This window comes from Amblyomma maculatum, chromosome 7, assembly GCF_055883805.1.
Source record: "Amblyomma maculatum isolate TAMU_Amacu chromosome 7, ASM5588380v1, whole genome shotgun sequence".
NCBI classification, from domain to species: Eukaryota; Metazoa; Arthropoda; class Arachnida; order Ixodida; family Ixodidae; genus Amblyomma; species Amblyomma maculatum.
The window spans coordinates 69,468,217-69,480,954 of record NC_139350.1 but is presented as its reverse complement, the minus strand read 5'-3'; the positions used below and the strand labels follow the sequence as shown (position 1 = coordinate 69,480,954).

General features: G+C 44.0%; 1 protein-coding gene across 1 annotated transcript in view; it reads right to left on the bottom strand.

The window, feature by feature from the left end:
* Positions 1-12,738, bottom strand: part of LOC146183596 (RYamide receptor-like) — a 288,411-nt gene that overhangs the window by 28,141 nt on the left and 247,532 nt on the right. Inside the window, exon 4 of the mRNA XM_084608380.1 lies at positions 4,613-4,834. Coding sequence (XP_084464506.1) covers positions 4,613-4,834 — 222 coding nt within the window. The remainder of the gene's footprint in view (positions 1-4,612; positions 4,835-12,738) is intronic.

Genomic DNA, 12,738 nt, shown 5'->3' with positions numbered 1-12,738 from the left:
GGAAGCGCGCAGAGTGGGGGAGAGAAAAAACTCAAGTTAATGACATTCTAGAGGAAATCAAGAAGAAGAATGGGGAATGTGCAGGGCATGAAGTGAATAGAGAGGACAACCGATGGTCGCTTAGGGTAACAAATTGAATTCTAAGGGAAAGAAAGCATAGCAAGGGGCGGCAGAAAGTTTGGTGGCCGGATGAGGTCAAGAAGTTCGCAGGGGTCAGGTGGACGCAGCTTCACAGGACCGAGTTAGTTGGAGTAACATAGGAGACGCCTTCGGCCTGCAGTAGGTATAATCCGGGTAATGATGATGATGATAATTACGCGGCTATACGCTCGGTGCAACACCTCAATCCTTGGGGCAGAGGGCGATATTTCTCCACTGCTGTATAGGGGAAAGGCGGTGGTCGGTCCCGAACCCAAATTAATTAAATAATTTATTTTTTTATTTATTTAGAGACACTGCTATCCCCTTGGGGGCTATCGCAGGATTGGAGAACAATAGATAAGAATAAAAAGTATTTTCGCTACATTAAAAAAGAGCATTCAGACACAGTAATGTCTTAAACGAGTGGCATAATAGTTTACGCTACAAAAATACATCTTCATGCAAAAACTAAAAAACAAGTAACAAGCACTTCGCCAAAACCAAACCAAACTTGCATTGAGCTGTGCACAGTATTCGTAAACACTTCGTACGATGCTTAAAGTTATGATTAAAATTCAAACAAGAAGTTATTGCTGATAAATGTCGTAATCGATGGGGAATTCACAAGGTCATTCATAACGCCTGCCGTCAGCACAATGACTAACTGCCGAGGACAAAAGTATTCAAGGAGCGATAGCGACGACCACAGCACAGTAGCCTTGACGTCCGTTGAACCTGTTGAACTAGGCTGAAAGTTTCCCCAGGGTGCTTTAACTTGCGTAGTGAAATCTCGCGCTCTTTCGATAATATTACGGAAGGGGAATAATAGCGCACAAAAATGACACGCACGGAACGACTGAAAGAGAGAGGGCATGCCCTTTGAGTTCTTTAGTGTGCACCGTTTTTAAGCTCTGTTCCCCTTCCAAAAGCTACACACCATCTTGCCCCACTACACGTTCTGTTAAGTCCCCATAGTGACATCACAAAAGCTTCTTCCTCCTGCTTCCTTTCTCCAGCAAGGGTATAAACCGATTTTTCTGCTGTGCTATTCCCCTTCCTCCTTATCTAAGGAACGGTTCTTTCCTGTTGATGACTCGCCTTTTAACCGCCAGTCAAGGAAGCTCGGCTTTGTGTGAAAACCGTTCAAGCATTAGAAGGCGGAGCTGTGCAGCACAGGGAGCGCGAGTGTTCTAAGTATTCAATCCTGCCATGCCTATAGCGTTTGGAGCGATCAACTGGCATCGTTTTACCGGTTCACCTAAGCAGTTACGTGCTATGTGTATCTATGTGCATCTGTGTGTGTATCTGATATACCAGATCTGTATATCAGCTGGACACAGTGAAATTTCAGGTCACCTTAGCTAAAATGACTGCAGCAGCGAATATGCTTTTCGCTTTCTGCGAATTAGCATCCGCCTTTTTTGTTTCATTAAATTTTAAATTGCACGTTTTCTGTGAAGCACGCATCTTCAAAACATACCATAGCTACATTTTTGAAAGTCTCGCACGTACATTACAGCAAGAACGGGAAAAGGAAACGTGCGCAGGCATTTACTGACCTCAGTGTTCACACTCATCGGTGCGGGGTTGCAACCCCGGGCAGTGCGCCGTTCAAGGAGCAAGTGGCAGCGAGTTGCTTATGCTGCTTCTGCTGCTGCTGTTGCTGCTGCTGCTGTGACCAGCGCTTTGTGGTGCGCGCCCAGTCGAGACCGGTTAAGCTACGCTTCAATATCAACTGCATCACATCCGCCTGCGCAGAGACAAGAACGGTGGCACGGAGATGCCGTTATAGCACGCGTACATTGTAAACGGGCTGTGGAGCGGTTGCAAAGTAACCTAAATATAGAAATATGCAAAGATGCTCGCGCAAGTAGCTCCTATTTAGTGTGATCATCACTTCGTAAATGTTTTCCCGATTTTCAGCTTGTTAGTCACGACTTCACTTCCACACATCGAATAAGCTATGTGATTTACTGCGTGAAAATAATTTCTCATTCAACTTTTAGAATCCAAGGTGGATGCCACATGACTTACATCTTTCAGTTGGCGTAAGCTACTGGGAGATCAGCAACGTGGGGAATATATCTTTTTCATATTTCTACGGAAGAAGCCTAATCTATGTCTGAGTGTTACTGCTCGTCGTAGATAAAGTGCACCTCTGTGAAATTTAAAGAGTAGCTCATTAGGCAGCACACTTACACTTGAACCCTGACAAAAAATGTCAGATGAAAAACCACGAACATGCTTACTCCTTACTCAAGTAACAGCCCTTCACGCTTGCTGGTAGATGGTAATTTCTTGCATTATATAAAGGATTTAGAAGCTTTAATTTGAAGGCTATTTCATGTGTGCTTTTTGCATCCTCACTGAAAGAGGGCCAATTTGCAAATAAAGGCATTTTCATAGTCAGAACAGCTCCGAAACTGGAGATTTTCATAATTTCTTGCATTAAGTTTAACCTCTGCCGTTTATTAATTCGTGCAACGGCACAGCCTTGCCACTGAGACATATCGGCTTGAAACAAAGGAAATGTTCAAAAATCATAGCTTTCAACCTTCTGCACCAGAACTTTCTACGCGGTCTGTAAGGGAGCTCCACTGTTCATAGATCAGCTATTTATCTGCGTTTTCAGATTTCATACAAATCGCAAGATGACATTCGCAGATCAGCGCTAACGGTGCTATGCTATGCTATGCTATGCTATGCTATGCTATGCTATGATCTAGAGACCCAGCGTAGGCTGCTAACTCAGGCAAGAGCGGCAGCCCAGGCCACTGGGGTCTCGAAATGAAGACTCCACTTAGTGCCCTCCCCCCTTTTTTTTCCTTTTTTCTTTTTGAAATAAAGTTTTCTCTCTCTCCTCCTTGCGCGTGCACACCTGAGCTGACTGAGCTTTCTCCGTACGTTTTCAGGACTGAATGCCGCATCTAGTGGAAAGCACAATGAAACTCATTCGGAGTTTTTAGTCCTACGTTTAAGGGTCTAGTGAAGGTACTGATTACCGAGAGTCATGATCGCATGTGTGTGCAGAACTCTGATATGCATCGGCCGCAACGGCTTCCTCTCGATGCTTTACCGATGTTTAAGAAAGAATAAATGCGGTTTAAATAACACTTGGGTGGAACGCCATATATTTGAAAGAGCGAAAAATGTACAAAAAGCGCGCAGTACTGAGAACTAAGTGCGCTATTGTTGCGCTAAAATTGATCCCTGCGCTATCTGATGGGCGGCAAGTTGTTATGCTATTACTCCGCCCGTGATGTTTCTTTTCGACTGACTCCGAATATTTGGTCTAAGCGCTGTCGGTGAGCCACATGTCTATCAGTAAGGTGCAGTACAGTGCCCACTCGGCTCCAGAACTTTTATCTCTAACCCACACAAGAATGGTTTCCGCTCTGACAGAATACGTCCAGCGCGCTAAATATTTGTCATACAGTGCAAAATATCACTGTATTTCTCTTGTTTATGTTTTCTTTTCTTGTTGTTTTAATGTTTTCCTGTTCTTGTTCGCATTGTATACTAAGTTTGCGCCCCCCTTATGTAATGCCCTCGGGCCTTTAAGGGAAAAATAAATGAAATGAAATGAAAGTGTCAACTATAAAGGTCAATCACCTGTATTGTTAACCTAATAAAAATAAGTTTTGGTCTCTCAGCAGTGTATTTTATTTCGATATAGTTCTTTCAGCGTGATCAGCGAACAGGGTTAAGTTCGTACGTAAGCCACACAAATGAATGTATCATCAGTTATTGAAAGTTAGCTTAGTATGCATACAAAAAGTGCCAGAATATGCTTGCATCTGCACTGCCATTTTATTTTGCCAACCAGTGGCGTTGCACACGGTCCCTCCAACATCAGTATAATTACGGGCTCTACCGGAACCAATATTTTTATTGCACATATTGAAAGAACTGTAAAAGGTCTTCATTTTACGCAAACCGTTATTTTTTCCGAGAAGGAACGGACCTTTCTTGGAAACACTTGGTAGGGACGAATATCTTCAGGACGCTCGAAAAGCTATTTGTAAAAATGAGTCTAATGCATTTAATTAATAACCTCATTTCATATATTTTATATATAAGATATATTTGAGCGAATGTGTATCCCATGGAAGTCGACGAGTGTGGCCTCTGGACAGTGGCTGAAAAGAGCAGTCTGCATCAATTACTGCTCCCGCGTCTCCCGCGGAGGCTAAATCTTCCAATTTCGCCGCCAATAATTCATGCTGATTACATTACTGAGACCATTAACTTGCTGACGTTAACTGCAGCATTAACTAGTGTAATTTTTCAGTGTCGCTAATGCCATTTCAGTGCTTGGCAGGGAAGATCAAAATTGGAGCTAGTTGGAGTATCTTATAAAAACAAGAATTCAAGGGTACGCAAGGTTCTTTTATATTCTTCCCTTAGACTGTGTGCTTATGACACCAGATAGAGTGGTCACTATATCGCAACTGCAAGATTATGCACTCACCCGGAAGTTGTCGCTCATGAAGCAGTAGATGATGGGATTGACAAAGCTGTTGGCCATGGAGAACCAGTGGCAAGAAAAGAACGCCGCGATGTACAGGTACTCCTGTTCGGCAGTGTCCGGCTGCATGGCGGCGCGGTCGAAGTACAGTATCAGGTTCATCAGGTGGATCGGGAGCCAGCACACAGCGAACATCAGCACCACCGTTGCCAGCATCTTCACCACCTGAGCACAGCAAGAAGCATTGGCTGAATGAAGGGTAGGGCTGTGCAGCAGGAAAGTAACGCAAAGTGAAACTAAATTTTTGTTGCTTTTCTCAGGTTCGCTGAAAGAGGTGCAGGGCTTTCGTATTGATAGCGGTAGGGCTCTGGATATTAACATCGCCAAGGCATGCTTGCGAGCCGCACTGCAAAAACCATGTATGCATCAAACAAAAGCCAGTTTTTCCGCACAAGTTAATAAGCTATCTGCAGCAGGATACCCCAGGAAGATTGTGTCAAGCTCTGCTGAGCCCGTATTGGCCGAATGTAGACTGCGAAACAAAAAACGCACCGATGCTGGTCTGGCAGAGAAAATGAAAACAGCGTGCATCCCGTACGTGCTCTAAGTTTCACACAATGTAGAGAAAATAATGAGAAAAGCGGGAATTAGGTTGGTTATTCGGCTAAGAATAAATTGACCGGATTTTGCAAACCAGTAAAGGACGATGGAAGGAAGAAAAGAAGCTGCGACAACAAGCACAAGAAGTTTATCGACTGTTGTGTTGGTGTTGTTTACAAGGTCCCGGCGTCATGTGGCCATTTTTACTTCGGCGAGACGGGACGCTGCGTCAACGATCAACTACGTGAATATACGAAAGATATAGAAAGCAGGTCACAGAGAAGGCACATTGCAATATATTGCGCAGAATGTAAATATTGTGAAGCTCATCTGAATTATACCACTATCATCGCCCTCATTTCTGAGGCTTCCAATATAGAAAGGCTACGCGGCACTTTCATCAGGAGCCCGTCGAAAACTTTGTTCCCTAAGGAACATGATAATCTAAATAAATGAAGTTGCAGCGTTTCAAATGGCAATGTGATTGTGGGGTTTCCTCTTCTTGTTTTTTTCTGTTGTTGTTTCCTTTATATACATGCCTCACCTGTGGCAATAAACCGTTTGTTCAGCGCATGTGTCTGGGCTTCACCTGTCCCGTTTTGCCTCACGCTGTTTTATTCCCTTCTTCAATAATGTATCAATGATTTGTATCGATAGCGAATAGATAATATTATAGCATGCTGTAGAAACTTGACACTCACGGAATCGTTCCGCGTGAATCTCATTTGCCTTCAGCAAATTTTCTCCTCAAGGTATCATCGTCACCTTGTTCTTTGTGTTGCGCAAGCAATAAAATTGATTGATTGATTGATTAATTGATTGATTGATATTTCTCAAGCCTTCCTTAGGACAACAGCTAGCAGGGATGTAAGGGTGTTGTCAAATGTTGAATGAGGTCATCCGGAGGATACATTAGTCAACTGTCTCAAATTTGGGAATGCTGAATAACGTGCAACCATTGTTCAAATACAACAATTTCATCTTTTTATTATAGCGTTAACCTCTGCCTTGAGCTTGCCATGCTTTTCGTTCTTCGTTTTCTACACAGATGACCTTTGAAAGCTATCTTTTCCTTATTTCCAATTTCAGGCTGAAGACATATCTGCGTTCTTAATGTACAATAAGAGACAAATGACGAAAAAGAGGAAAAGCATTCCGTCTGATTTGTACGAACAAAGTCTTACCTTAATGCCGCACGGCACCGCAAAGTTAGAATGAGTTTATTTGTGAGGCGGGATAATTGCATAAATTTGTGGAAGTTTACGCGATGCCATAGGACCCCGTGTTTCAGAAAAGCCGATCTCAGCGTTGCTGCGTTCTACGTTGTGGTAGTGCAAAAATCAGCGTCAACGCCAACATGTGGTGCCCACATTAAAACGTAGGATCGTACTGCACTGCCTGAGTACATATGGCGAGCAAGCAGTAGAATAGGGGTAGTCAGTGTATGCTTTGCCGTACGACTGTGCCGTAAAGAACAAGTGTGTATTTAAAAGGGAAATTTCTGTAATAAAATGGCGGGGTTAAAGTCGCTATCGCGTCTGCTCTTAAGGCGAGTCTTGAACGTCACCCTAATTCTTTAAATCTGCGTTGGTTCTGCGGAAATGTCTCCCGAGAGGAGATGTCTTACATAAGTCATATTAATAATCACCTTGCAAATTCGTAAATTTGCAAAGTAGAGTTCAAAAAACTTTCCCCGCCACTTCCACCTCGCCCTAACGCGCGTTGCGTTGAGTCCCTCATTTGAGATTTCTGGCGTTGCTTTACGCGACTGCCGCCATGACGCGGCGTGCGCGCTCCCGTGCATGCTCATCGCGCCTGGCTTTATGCGAGAACTGTAGTGTTGCATGTGGCCAAAAATTTTACATCAGTTCTTGCGCAAAAAAACAAATATTCACGATTTGCTCTTCGTGCTTAAAAATGCACATCTCATTTGTTCCTCTATATTTATGGCGCTAAATATAGTTTTTCACTGATAGATTCTAGCACGCTCAACACATTTCGATAATTACGAGAGCAAACAGAGAAGTGCAGAATGTAAACAAGGCACACACGTATACCGTCTATAGACAAAGCCCGACCGTCAGCACGTGGGTCTTCGGGGCGAAAGCAACCCGCAGGCTGACGATTGAAGTTTTCTATTGAGCCTCACTCGTTTTTGCGTTGAATGCTAAGGATGTTTCCCACTAGTTGGATGGAAACTTGAAAATTCTCGTATCCGCATTCTGTCAATCGATTCCACCAAAAGGATTTTTAAGCGCCAAGGCAGGGAAGAAAACAAGGCCGAAGTGGGCTGGTCGAGCCTTTAGAATATGTGGCAGCAACTAAATTCAATCTGTGCTTCAATGAAGGAATGAAATTATGGAAACCTAAAAACGCTTACGAGCGCGAGAATTATACGCCACTGAGCAAGCTGCTGAACTACTCAATCATTTATTTCGGGGAAAATTGCCCGGTGGATAGTTGTTTTTTCTCTGGTACACCATGCAAACTTCTGAACTGTTATCCATCAGGGCCCAAAAAAGCCATAAGAGACTCAACTTGAAACCTCCCGCTGAATGCACCCGCAGGATGATGACAGAAGCAGCGGAGCGACGAAATGACGCTGTTGCGGTTGCTCGATTGAGAGGATTCTGCTCAGGGGGAGTGAATGACCGGCAGTGTTATCGAACGCGGGGGGAGTCACTTTCAAAAGTCGTGATTGATGGGAGGTGCCACATCTCGTTTGCGATGGGTAATTTACGGTGGTAAATGTGCTCAAATTGTGTATCCTCACAAAATAAGATGAAACGTAATGGGCGAATCTCAAGCAGAACTCCAGCGGCAGCCGATCGGTGCGTCGCGCAAAAAAAAAGCACATTTTAGCAGCCGCTTGGTTCCAGGCAGAGCCTGCTCCTCTGCCTCTCAGACATTCGCCTTTAGTTTGCCTTAAGGCATCTTTCTTTTCTGCAGTTGTTGTGCTCATTAAGACTCGGTTTTCTGGGCGCCGCTATCTATACCACAATGCGGTGTGAACATTATTCGCAGCTACAACCCAGTCGGAAAAAACTACAGAAAATTTTCTGGTGTTACGACAGAATTTCTGTGCGGTTTTTTGACGGGAAACCTGTTGTGACAACAGTACATTCTGTAGTAACATCAGAGATTTCTGTAGTTACAACATAAAAGTGCTACAGAACTACAGACAACAGACAACTACAGAAAAACTACAGAACTACAGCAAAGTACTACAGAACTACCGAAAAATCTGATGGTTACGATAGAACTACAGGATATTTTGTCGTATTTTTGATAAAGTTCTGTAGTTTTTGTCGACTGGGAACTTGCGTAGAACTTCCAGAGGCAATAAAAATTTGCCAATTAAAGCTAGAAGCCTTAAAAAAAAGCTTTCTTCATAACTGCTGATCGATCGTGAAATAAACGACGTGGCAAAAAAAGACGAAAAAAGAAGATAACTTTTGAAACAAAAACTGGCGTCGAGGAGCACTGAGCAGATCTCGGCCACAGTTTACATCCTTTAAAAAACTTTGTATGGAAGCCGAAGGCGGATTATACCTCGGAAAGCGAAGCTTTGTAGCTCCTCGAAATAGCGGGCTTCCATATCGCGATACAACACATTACGGTGCAAGGATTTGCGCCACCGACTACTTCCACGAGATTATTGTATCGGGTGTTATCCTGGTATTTGCCTATTATCTGCTTTCGCTAGCTGAACTTGCCTTATTTTGTCATTGCGCTTACATCAAGCAGTTATTATTCGGTCTGAAATGTTTAACCGAGTACGAATGGTTGTCTTCACTCACTGGTTTCCTTTAGATATTGAATTAACTCAATTCACTTCTTGCCTTAGTATCGTTAGCTCTGCTGTGGATGAACTAAGGCATTGCGGAGTCCCTATTGCAGATGTAAATTTTAGGAAAATTTTGAATGGCTTGAAAAAAAGAAAACCTTTTTTAGTGATTTTTTTTTCCATGAAAAAATTGGAATTTTGCGACACATGGCAAAAACAGATTTATTTGCAACAGCACAACGATCAATATTATTGCTTTGAAGTTCGCCAATTATGCAGTTATAAATGTCATATTGTGAAACGAACTTTTTGTTTATTGCACCGAGAAGACAAATAATGCTTTGCACTTCCGGCGAATATGGAGATATAAATTTGTGGAACGAACTTCTTGTTCTACTGCACCGAGAAAGGGAACATGAAAACTGATGTGTAAGTCACTCCATATCCGGCTCAGAGTCACTGTCGCTGGATGCGGCCCTACGCGCAGCAGTATGGATTGAAGATGTGTCCGCAGCTAGGTTCGACTGCACATACATAAGCTTTCGAACGCCTTCTCCTGAAAGCCTGTTGCGAAGCCTTGTATGGATGTTTTCGAAACGTGTCCAGTTTCGTTCGCAGCTGCCGGATTATGGTGGTATCTGCAGCAGTCGGCAAGCCAGTGGAGGTAGCAGCTGGTTGGTGCAAAGCCGTATGTCCCGAGTAGATGGGACCACGTGCTTCGCCTAGTCCCAGACCCCGGTCCTGGACCGAATTCCTGTCGATGTCTTGTACTCTGCAAGGTTGGGAATCAGTTTACCGATGTCCAATGAAAGGTGCCCTGCTTGCAGAGATATACACTCAGAGCTGTCTGCAATCTGTTCATCGTCCAGGTGTTTTCCTCTGTACCTTGCATCCAGCAAATTAACAGCATTGTGGACTGGGCGCAAACAAAGATTTCCGCGCCTGCTGACGATTTGTTTCGCTCGAATCTGTTCCTCACTTGTCAGTGCGGAGGTCGCCAGGTTTGCTGCAAGTTCGTTTCTAATGGAATGTAAAGCTTCTGGAACGTCGGACAGCAGAGCTTCGTCCGACTCTAGTGAGGTTATGCATTGTGTAATAGCACGGAAAAATTGTCGATGTTTTTTTTTATTTTTTTTTTTTCATCTAAAAAAAAAAACGTTTTTCCCCAAAATTTTAATTGTTTTTTTTTTCTGGCCTGCACATCTCTATAGTCCCTATGGGTCCAGTAAATAGCTAGGCCATGATATTGGACTCTTCCCAATACGGTATACGTTAAGAGCGCGAACAAGGTCCACACTGGCATATAGACTTTGCAGTTTTCGCTGTTCCGGCTGATTTATTTTCGCTGCTCCTGTACTTTCACTCTGAGATAGAACGCATAAACTCCATTCACTGCGATGTTTGTGTTTCGTGCTAGCTGCCTTCAAGAGGTCGTTGTGTTAACGGATCGGGACCGAGAAATATATTCAGTGCATCCCTGTGCGCCAAAGATCCTTCAAAGTGTAAGTTCACGCACGCGCACACACACGAACGTATAAACAAGAGGAACGTGAAGCTTCATTCCGCGAACTGATTGGTCTGGTATGGTTTGGTGTACGAAGCCTAATGTCACAAAGCATGCAAATCGAATTATAGTGACAGCCAAGGGGAGGGTTATGGATATATGACCACCATGGCATCTTTATCTTGCACTCAAATGTTGCGTCTCTCTTCTATCAAGACGCCACCGCTGTGGCCGAGATTGAGCCCGTATCACCTTGGTACTCGACGTAAGCGAAGTTTCTTATGCTTGCATTAGCACTCGATGGACGAAAAGTCAGTTCAGGCGTTCAGTCGTGTCCGACTCTTCGTGACCCTATGGACCATGTCACGCCACGCTTTCCGGTCTCTCACTATCTTCTTAACATCACATAGCTTCATCTGCAATGCCTCGAGAATGCCATCTAACCATCGCGTTCGCTGCCTACCCCTTCTCCGGCGACCCTCAACCTTTCCCAACATCAAATCTTTCTCCAGCGACTCCTCTCTTCTCATCAGATGACCAAAGTAGCTGAGCTATGGACGAAAAACAAGCAGTGAATTACAAACAAACCTCGCTACGCAGGTCTTCGCCGAACTGCGAACTATGCTGAATTTCTTGAAAAGCTTCTGCCTCCAGCCGCTCCACAGATCCGTCAGTTCGTCAGCATCAAGTCAACATTTCACAAGTTTCAGAGCTGTCTGAGCTGTGTAATATTGCAAGCCGCAAACCCAAGCTCATTCACAGTCCTGATGGCTTTTTTAATCACAATAATTTGACGCGTCTCAATCCTTTCGAATTTCACAGGTGTTGCGCGAAGCCTGCGCAAGCCCAGCCTGCGCAAGCCTACACAAAAAAGCTGTTTTGACTGAAGCCATTATTGGCGCCACTGAGACGGGATGGGCCTTCCTGGACGAAAGAGAAAACGCGCGTGACGTGTATTGGCAGGAGTCGACTGATGAGGCGGTCGATTATGTGACGTGCGCCCATTTAAGTCTAGTTTTAATTACTCTGTATCGAAGTAAGCTCGAAATTTCAAACATCGCGGAGGTACTGCAAGCTTATTTTCATCCTACTGGTGCCGCCAGGCTGCTCACGATGCACAATGGGCGGATATCGTCGGCTGGTGGCACCGTCCAATTAGGAGCGCCCATCATAAGCCAGCTGCGACTCTTGGATGGCAAGGTGAGCTGAAGGTTGCGATAGGCTGCCGCAAACACGGCTGTTGACAACAAAGCCTATCAAAGACTTTAGTTAGTTAAAGTAGCTACGCTGGCATTAAATCGACTTACCACGTTCGGGGTCCCTTTAGAGGGAAAGTTTAACAACATTGACTAAGAGAAGACAGCACATGTCATGCCTTTCCTTCTTAAAACTCCCTCTTTATCTCAAATAATCATCATCAGCCTGACTATACCCACTGCAGGGCAAAGGCCGCTCCCATATTTCTCCAATTAATGCGGTTCTGTGCTAGCTGCATCCATTTGACCCCTGCAAACTCCTTAACCTCATCCGCCCACCTAACTGTCTGCCGCCACCTGCTACGCTTTCCTTGCCTTGGGATCCAGTTTGTTACCCTAAACGACCACTGGTTATCCTCTCTTCGAATTCATGTTGGAAGGGCACAGCGCGATCAGGGTCATGCGATCAGGGACCGTCAAGAAAAAATGACAACTTTTAACCCCTTTAAATGCCAAGTGTCGCACATGTGAACTATTTTAGAATGCGCGTGCGCCGTACTATATGAAATTCCATTGTCATGTAACAAAGTTTATATAGGACAAACCGGAAAATGTATAAATATTTGTCGGCGAGAACACCTACGATCCCTTTCTGACAATAATTAATCCCATTTAAAAGACCACTGTTGACTGCGTAAAAGATAAAAATAGAAACAAAACTAACTGCCACTTTTTAGCTGCGAACACTAAGATTTTATTTAGACACCGGGATAAAACAACACGAGAGCTGATGGAGGCGTACCTGATCCAAAAAAGACGGTTGCAATGTGTTAGTGAGCCTTCGGTCATAGTAGAAGATATAGAGGTAGCGTTCCTTGATAATTCTTAATCGTTTCCTTAACTTTCAAGGGAGAGGAGGGGAAACGTGTCGGAAAAAACTATCATTGTGTGATTATAACTTTTCATATCTTTTGTTGACCCCTTCTGATGTGCTTTGCGCAAGTGCTATATACTTGTTATCATTATCATTGAAGAAATTGTA